The 8,492-nt window shown below is 49.5% G+C and overlaps 1 protein-coding gene across 1 annotated transcript; it reads right to left on the bottom strand.

The window, feature by feature from the left end:
* Positions 1-3,629: 3,629 nt before the first annotated feature.
* Positions 3,630-8,245, bottom strand: LOC123113527 (importin subunit alpha-1b). Its single transcript, XM_044534794.1, has 11 exons — positions 7,919-8,245; positions 7,717-7,813; positions 7,064-7,155; positions 6,832-6,963; positions 6,560-6,745; positions 6,314-6,477; positions 6,160-6,238; positions 5,287-5,415; positions 4,923-5,050; positions 4,443-4,814; positions 3,630-4,336 (listed from the first exon to the last, which is right to left on the bottom strand). Exons 1-10 carry the CDS (start codon positions 8,144-8,146, stop codon positions 4,445-4,447), a joined length of 1,605 nt encoding a protein of 534 aa, XP_044390729.1. The 5' UTR covers positions 8,147-8,245; the 3' UTR covers positions 3,630-4,336; positions 4,443-4,444.
* Between the last annotated feature and the right edge of the window lie 247 nt (positions 8,246-8,492).

Here is an 8,492-nt window from a genome sequence, read left to right as displayed (position 1 = left end):
CTTGCTCGCCCCCAGCCGCCCAAGATATCAAGGGCGCCGCTCGCCGTCCTCAAAAATCAAGTGTCGCTGGCTATCCTAGAAATCAAGCGCCGCCGGCTGTCCCAGAAATCAAGCGCCGCCGGCTGCTCGGAAGAGGTCGATGGAGGAAGAAGAGGTCGACTGGAAAACAGAAGATGGACCTTGCTGCTCCCTGGCGGCTTCAATGGTCCATCCTCGCTGGTCCTGGCGACTGGCGTGGCCGTTCCCGGCGACTAGCGTGGCCGTTCCCGGCGACTGGCGTGGTCGTTCCCGGCGACTGGTGTGGCGTAGTCGTTCGCGACGGCTGGGACAGGAGGAGAGGACCGAGGGGAGGCGGCGGCGCTGGACTCGAAGGGGGTCGAGGGGAGGCGGCGGCGCTGGACTCGAAGGGGGGTCGAGGGGAGGCGGCAGCGCTCAACTCGAAGGGGGACTGAGGGAAGGCGGTGGCGCAGGGCAGATCGGGGAGAAGAGGGAGTCGTGGGGGAGGAGGAGGGCAGGAGCGCTCGGGGGAGTCGCTGGTAAGGAAACCGGTACCGGTGAGGAGTGGGGGGTATCGACAGATAGCTAACCCGGACCTGATTACGGAGGCACGCGATTACGTAGGGCTGTCCCCAAACGCACGTAACGAATTCCATTTACACCGTAAACAGGTGACGGGCCAAAAACGATGAAACAAACACCTCCTAAGAGTCATAGTTTGTCCAAAGCGCCGTACGGGTCTTCTCGCGCCACAGGCGCCTATTGTAAACGGACGCCTCTCCGGAGGCGCCCCAAATCCTTGTATAAATAGGGCTTTGCCCAGAATCAATAAACACAAGTTTCTCACGAATTCTTACACAGACTACGATGACCATCGAGAAGTCCTAACGAAGACAGTGAAGAATGGACGGGCAGCCATCACAAGGGATTGGCTTAGAGTCATGCGTGCATTATGTATGGAAGGCACAATATGGACATTCTGCTTCACCTTCTCCAAGAACCAGAATGTCTTTCACCTCTCTCTTTACAGTCTTTAGTACAACTGCCGAAAACAAAAAGTTTGTAATAGACGTGAAGATCAGACATGTTTTTCAGATCCACTACGTGTGTGATCAATTTCTACTGTACACACGAAGCTCAAAAGGTGACGCGTGGAGCGTGCAGCGACCGCTTGACGCCAGTCAACAGCTTGGGCACGGATAGAGGCGGACGAACTCCCGGATTGTTGTGGCGATTGCCCTGGACAGTGACGGTGGTGACAACAAACGACGGTACGCCACTCGTCATGCGCGGCTCTGGGGAGTTTCTACGCTAGATTAACGTTACGATGGAGTAACCAAACAATTTCCATCCATTTTTAATTGATACCATTTACAGGACCAAAAATTACGATTTGTATTACCTAAACTAAACGTTCTACTCCCTCCGTTCCAAATTACTTGTCATGGTTTTAGTTTAAATTTAAACTAAAACCTTTTTTAGAGTACACAAATTGCGTACCTTAACTTTATAGAAGAAGAGAAATGAGACATACAACAACGTCAACCACTCGCTGCGAACAATAAAGACGACCCACTCCACACCCGGATCGTACAAGGACAACCAAAAACCACAACACAACTACGACACAAAACGCCTGCCCTACACCGAACCCCTTGTCGCGTCCCGGCCGACGCTGAAGACCTCCGAAGAACAGCAACTCCAGCTTCCTTGAATAAGCCGGCAACGACCGTACATGGCGCCGAAGGAGAAAGATCTAGGCAGCGGTGAACGCCGGAGGAGCGCATCATGGGACCTCGAGTCTCCGAGCACAATGCTCCCAACAGAGTAACAACCTCAAGGACGTTGCCATCATGCCGATTTTACGAATCAAGGCTTTCGCCCCAGAGACAGCTGCCGATACAAGGTCGCAAGGAAGATAGCATTGCACTCGGCGAAGCCTCCAGGAAGGTGAATGACACCCGTAGGTGCCATCAACGTCGATCCGGCCACAACCGAACAAGATTTTCATCCGTAGCACCGCACACCTCCACGTCCCCAAGATCCCGGCCAGTCCTGATCAGATGCCTCACACCGCCGTCACCACAGCAACTTGCCATCGAAGCCCCCCTCACTGCCGAGGGAACACGCCTAAAGCCATCACCTTCAACCTCGACTAGGAACCGCAGCAACCACCGAGCAGTGCACAGCCAGATCCGCCACGGTGGCCTTCACCCACGCCAGGGGACTGCCACCAGAATGGATCCGACCCGCACCTCCGACCACACTCCGGCACCCACACCGCCGAGGCATCGCCACATGCTTCACACGGCAGCAGCCGAACGCCCGCTGCCCGCCAAGACCCTTCCTGGCCAGGCCTCGCAGCGCCGCCGCCGCCATGGCTGCGCTCGCACCGCCGCCACTGCCAGAGTCGATGTACCACCAGCATCCTCCATCTTTCTACGCCCCACGCAAGGCTTCAGGGACAACCGCCGCACACCCTGACGTGAGCACCCCAAGGACGCCTGCCAGCGCCGGCGCACACCAGATCCGGGCCGAGATCCCCGGACCCGCGCCGCCAGTCTGCACCACCGACCCGCCCCTAGCCAACCACCGCCGGGGGCGAGTCACCGCGGCACCACCAGCTCCCGAAGGACCGACCGAAGCCCGCCGCCACGCGCCGCATCCCCCGAGCAGCGCCCAGCTCCAACCTCCGAGCGTCGCCGTCCATGGCCGCCAGATCCAGCCGGGCCACGCCAGGCCGCGCGATCCCGGAGCAGCACCCCGCTCCAACCGGCATCAACGAACCCCGCCGACACAGGCCATACGTGCGCCGCCACCAATTTGCCTGACCCCAAAAGGAAGGCGTCCCGCGCCGCCGGAGAGCCTCGAGGGAAGGGGGGACCCCGCCGCCGCCGACGCGCGCACGGGCTTTGCCCGGCGGCGTTCGCTGGCGACGGTGATGGAGGGGAGGGAAGGTGGGGGGTGGCGGCGGCGGGGATTAGGGATCCGCCCGGGCCGCTCGCAGGAGCGGCACGGGAAGGGAGGGGGTCAATAAAATGTTGCCAGTGGACATTGTATCTACGAAATGTACAAAGCACAAATTTAAACTAAAACCACGACGAGTAATTTGGAACGGAGGAAGTAGTACCCCAAAAAAGTTACCACCAGGACAGCATCAGGCGATGATGTATGGTACCGATCGGATCCAGCGGAGCGACCTCCATCCACACATGACCGCCGATCATCATCCGTGATTGATTGGATACAGGTGAGATGCAATGATCGAATACATCAGGCACGACCAGAAGCAATCATCAAAGGTCAAAAAAAATGTGCCTTCAAAAGTACTCCCTCCATTTCACAATGTAGTGCCTATAGATTTTTTTGAAAATCAAACTTTGCCAACTTTGACCAAGTGTATAGAGAAAACTGTCTACATCTACAATACCAAACATGTACATTCTGAAAATATAACTCACGATGTATTCAATGATGTGCATTTGGTATTTTAGATGTACCTACTTTTCTCTATAAACATGGTCAAAGTTTGTAATGTTTGACTTTTGTAAAAATCTATAGGCACTACATTATGGAACAGAGGGAGTAGTAACATAAAGAAGTGCAGAAAAAACAAGAGGACCATGGCCAAATGTAACCAAGAATTTCCTTTTTTTTGCGTCTATGTTCCATGACCGTAATCATATCATACAACACTAAACCAGGTTCCGCAGTAAAAGTGGGAACCAACTTAAACCCTGCTCTCCAACCATATACTCAAACTCATCACCACAGTAGGTGATACAACTACTCTTTCGCTAGACAGACGTGGAACAATCTCCAAACAGAGTGGATACGACTTGACACGACAAAAACTGTGGAACATACAACAAACCAACGAATAGACTCCCAAAACCCAGTTGCTATTGATGCTTATAAGGTGTGCTCCATACTCTTTCGACAAGTTAATACAGCACAGAAACGCATCTGACAAAAACCGACACAACCGACAACCGTGAAAACCCTATCTTTCAAGGTTCTTTTTACCTCACACAGATATATCAATATAATTTTGGTTCAAGCTATATAGGAGGCAAAACCCGACTCTCCCGACAACACATGCGGCTCTGGACGTCCTCTGGTGAGGCAGAACCCAAATGATCCGACCGGTTGACCTTGAAGACTGACCATTGACCAAGCTGCACCACCGACGATGCAACCCAAGGACTGACCCTGCTTAGACTGACTTGACGACTGCTTGAGACCAGACCGACAGGACCCAACAATGACTCAAACGACAAGACTTCCCCAAATCTGACTAGTCCCAAGCAAGTGCTAAGGTACACGTCCAACCGGGTATCTGCATTAATAATGTAACATCAGAATCCGACCACACCACCATGACCGACCCTATGCAACACATATACCATTAAATTTGTTTGAATGGCTCAAGAGAAATATCGTACCTTCAGCCAAAGTTGAACCCACCAGATGGAACCGAGTTCTGCTGACTTCCAAAGTTGAAGCCATTCTGGGCGTTATCACCTGAGGGCATGACCTCATCTTCCTCCTCCAACCAGTAGGACTCGAGCATCTTCACTGCCTTCTCATATATTTCTGTGTTGTCATGGCTCTGAAGGTTCTCAATCTTTTCCAGTCCCTCAGCATCATCAATCATCTGTGCATAGTTGTTGACATCCCCTGCACCAAGGTTCTTTTCTGCCTCCCCAACCTTCAGGATGTTTTCAAGACCTTCCAAGCAAACTGTTACAATTCTGGGATCCGGGCAAATGAGCAGATCACAGAGCGGCTTGATGCAACCCTGGGCAACAAGGTACCTGCTCAACATTTCATGCAGATGCAAATGATATTATAATATCAGCATGAAAATATGTACTAATAACAATAACAAAGCACAAAAGGAAGCAAAAAACAGAAGTTCATACTTAATCTGGTCATGTGTTCCACCAGAAGTGGCATTTGAAATTGCCCAGGCCGCCTCCTTCTTAATGTCAAATTCAGCACCTTGCAGGAGATGGACCAGAGGACCAATAATATTTGCCTGGATGACAGCCTAGAGACAAACAAAAAAATTAGAACTGTGGTATGCTCTATAAAGAAAACAACATAAGCATGAACATTAAGAATGGATCCCTTGCTAATTTATCTAGATGACAATGAAAAAAGAGAACTGGCTTCTCAAAACAAGGTAGGATGTACAGGATTGGAATTTGTGCTAAGCAATACAAGCCAGTGCCTTTTCTTTTAGAGAATATCACTATACAAACTGACAACACAGAGGGCACAAACCTGAATCTGGTCCCGGTTACCAGCTGTGATGTTTGAGATTGTCCAGCATGCTTCTTTCTTGATGCTTTTCTTGTGGTTGGTAGTCAAGAGGTTCAAGAGACAGGGAAGTGCTTGGTGATCAATGACACACTGCATCGAGATAAATTATTAAATACAAACACAGAACAACAAGATATCAGGTAAAGTGAAATTGCAAACACAGGTATGGTACTACAAACCTAGTTAACTAATGCATGTGAACAGCTATGTATTCATCAAATAAGCCTTTATGCAAAAATAGATAAGCATATCAAAATAACTAAGCATTGGACAGAAAATAGATAAATACTAATAGCACATTCATCTACCATGCTCAGATGAGTCATAGCAACAATCATTAAGAACAGTTGCCATACATTGCCAGCAGTGGGGACACCAGAACCAAATATAAATATAACTCAAGTAACAGAAGCCAGATGACAATCCAGCTTTGGCAGTTTGAATTGATTATACACAGCGGGAAAAGGAATTGTTAAACAGCTCATCTAAATTATGAAAAGAGAGGGACCAACAAAGCTAAATAAATGAGCTACTATTCAACAAAACACATCTAAGAATCATACATTCCATGAACCAGCACTGCAATTCAACAACCAACATACCTAAATAAGCTAAATAAATAAGCTCCGACATAAACGAACATATAATAGCTGTCAAAGTTATTTTATCACTTCTATGAGCTGTAAGTTATGTTAAAATTTATAGATATAGGACACATAATTAAATACCCAAGGTACTACTAACTACCACATGGACAACAAGGAATTACAGCTTTAATCGTTGAAATAACAGCAGGTCATATATAAAAAGAGAACAGCACTCAAATGAGCTCACCTGAGTCTGCAAATCATCACCAGTGACAATGTTACCCACCGTGCGCAGAGCTGGAATGAGAACAGAAGCCGAAGGGTGCCTAAATCAAATAATAGGAATTAGCACATGAACCATGTGTAGCTGAGGGAAAAGTGAACATGAAAAATGCTCTTACAAGAGAAGCTCCACAAGGCGAGGAAAAACACCAGACTCAATCACAGATTGGATCTTGTCATTAGTTCCATCAGACAGGTACGAGAGAGCCCAGCAGGCATCAGTGAGCACCTCCTCATCCTGAGAGTGGATAAGGCGCTGCAGTGCTGAGAGAGCCGGTTTGACCTGCCCAAGCACACACAGATCAACTCATAAGCATCATTTTTATAGCAAGTTCAATCAGTGAGACAACTTCACAGAATTAAACCTGTTCAAAATTTGGCTGTGGTTTCCCACGGCAGAAGTTGGAGAGTGTCCATGTGGCATTCCTGAGCATCGAGAGCTTGGCGTGCTCATTGAGCTGCTGCAACAAAGGGAACAGACCACCACTTCCAAGCACAAGGTCACGGCACTTTGGAGAGTCACCAGCAACATTCCCCAGAGCCCAAACAGCCTGAAAATACAAATATGAAACATACAACATTAGCATCATGTCGTAAAGCTTCTGGAAGAAGAAAATCTACTGAGTTGTTCTCATGCCTGTTCGCGGACATCCTCACTAGGAGAGCTGAGTAGCTTGACAAAGATGGGCACAGCACCGTACTCAACCACCACTTTGGTGTTGTCTGATGTGCCTGACGCAATGTTGGTGAGCGCCCATGCAGCCTCAAACTGTATCAGAAAAAAAATTAGGTAAGCATGTGCCACTTTGAGTGATTAAATGCAACTACAATCAAACTAAACATAACTTCATCATTAGGATTGTTCTCACCTGGAGTTGGGGATAGTCCTCCCGTGTGAGGAACTCAATGAAGCGAGGCACCACGCCTGTGTTGATCACTTCCTCAATTGGAGGGCTTCGCTCTACAAACATTATGCAACATATCAGCAGGCTGTCACAATTTTGAATTAGAAGCAGGTACGACTTTTTCTTTAAAAAAATACATGAACTGATCATAAACTAATTAGTGTTGAATATTTAACAAATGGTGTAGGCCAAAAAACAAGCATCCATTGTTTCCCTAATTATTATTTTCATAAGCATTGCAGGATCACATTACTGAAACAATGTTACCTAGATCGACAAACAGTCAGCAGAACATTGATTTAAAAAGGCAACAGTTAAATCGAACACTATGATACGGTACAGGAGCAGATGAATGGGCTTGACATGTTCAGTGAATTTTAAATCTCAGAAAGTAATATGGGGACAGGTAATTGATTTTGCCCCCCCCCCCACCTAATACGCAAGTAAACCAAGACCTACACTCGTGGTTTAGCCACGAGCCCACAAGCAAATCTAGAACTGGCAGACCTCTCAGGTTATTAATCCACGATTTCGCCCAAAACCATCCTAATTTCATCCGTTCAACTAGGGCAAAATTATTCTCCAGAGAGATCAGCAGATGTAAATTCAAGTCTCACCGATGGAGAGCAGCTTCCGGAACTGGGTGGTGGCCTCGAGCTGCACGGCGTTGTCGTCCGAGAGAACCGCCTGCACCATCGCGGGCAAGCCCTCCAGCTGCACGCGAACACAGATCAGAAACAGTCAGATCGAGAATCCCCAATCATAGCCCTTACGAACAGACCAGATCGAGAGAGAGAAAACGAGCGACGGGGAGCGTACCTTCTGCTGGAGAGCCGAGGAGTGGCCCATCTGCGGCGCGCCACCGGCAGCGGACGCGGCGCCGGCCGGGAATCCGTCGCGGCGCTTCTTCTGGAGGTTCGCGTCGCGCTGATTCTTCCGGATCTCCACCATCTGATCCTCCCGCCGGCGGCGCCCGTCCTCGGCGTCGACGGACGCCTTGTAGCGGCTGCGCCGCACCTCGGCCCGCTCGTTGGGCCGCAGCGACATCGTCGGAGAACCTCGAAACCCTAGGGGGGAGTGGGGGTGCGCACGCACGATGCGGTTGGGCTCGATTCGAAAAGGGGGAACGGGAGGGGTTGATGTGTGGGCGAGGTGGGGGGTTTTTATAGGTGCTCGGGAGGGGCACGAAAGGAAAAGTTGAGAGTATGACGGTTGTTTAGCTGGATGTACACGGTATCGCACGGGTACATATGGAAATAGCTGGAGAGTTTGAATTTTGAAAGCCTCGAGTACTTGGCTCGCAAGCTTGCGGTACTATTTGTTCTTTTTATGACGGTTACTCCTACTTGCTGGTTTTGCGGGGATCCTAACTCACCACATGCTCCAAATTTCT

The sequence above is a fragment of the Triticum aestivum genome, chromosome 1B, assembly GCF_018294505.1.
Source record: "Triticum aestivum cultivar Chinese Spring chromosome 1B, IWGSC CS RefSeq v2.1, whole genome shotgun sequence".
Taxonomy (NCBI): domain Eukaryota; kingdom Viridiplantae; phylum Streptophyta; class Magnoliopsida; order Poales; family Poaceae; genus Triticum; species Triticum aestivum.
Note: the sequence above shows the minus strand (reverse complement) of the source record. Positions and strands in the feature narration are given on the sequence as shown.

What these genes read in the sequence shown, in the direction of transcription:
- LOC123113527 (XM_044534794.1), bottom strand. Translation starts at nt 8,146, where the DNA reads ATGTCGCTGCGGCCCAACGAGCGGGCCGAGGTGCGGCGCAGCCGCTAC. An exon ending in CCTCGGCTCTCCAGCAGAAG is followed by an intron (nt 7,814 to 7,918) that starts GTACGCTCCCCG and finishes GTTCGCGTGCAG; the next exon opens with CTGGAGGGCTTGCCCGCGAT. An exon ending in CGCCTTGTGGAGCTTCTCTT is followed by an intron (nt 6,239 to 6,313) that starts GTAAGAGCATTT and finishes TATTTGATTTAG; the next exon opens with GCACCCTTCGGCTTCTGTTC.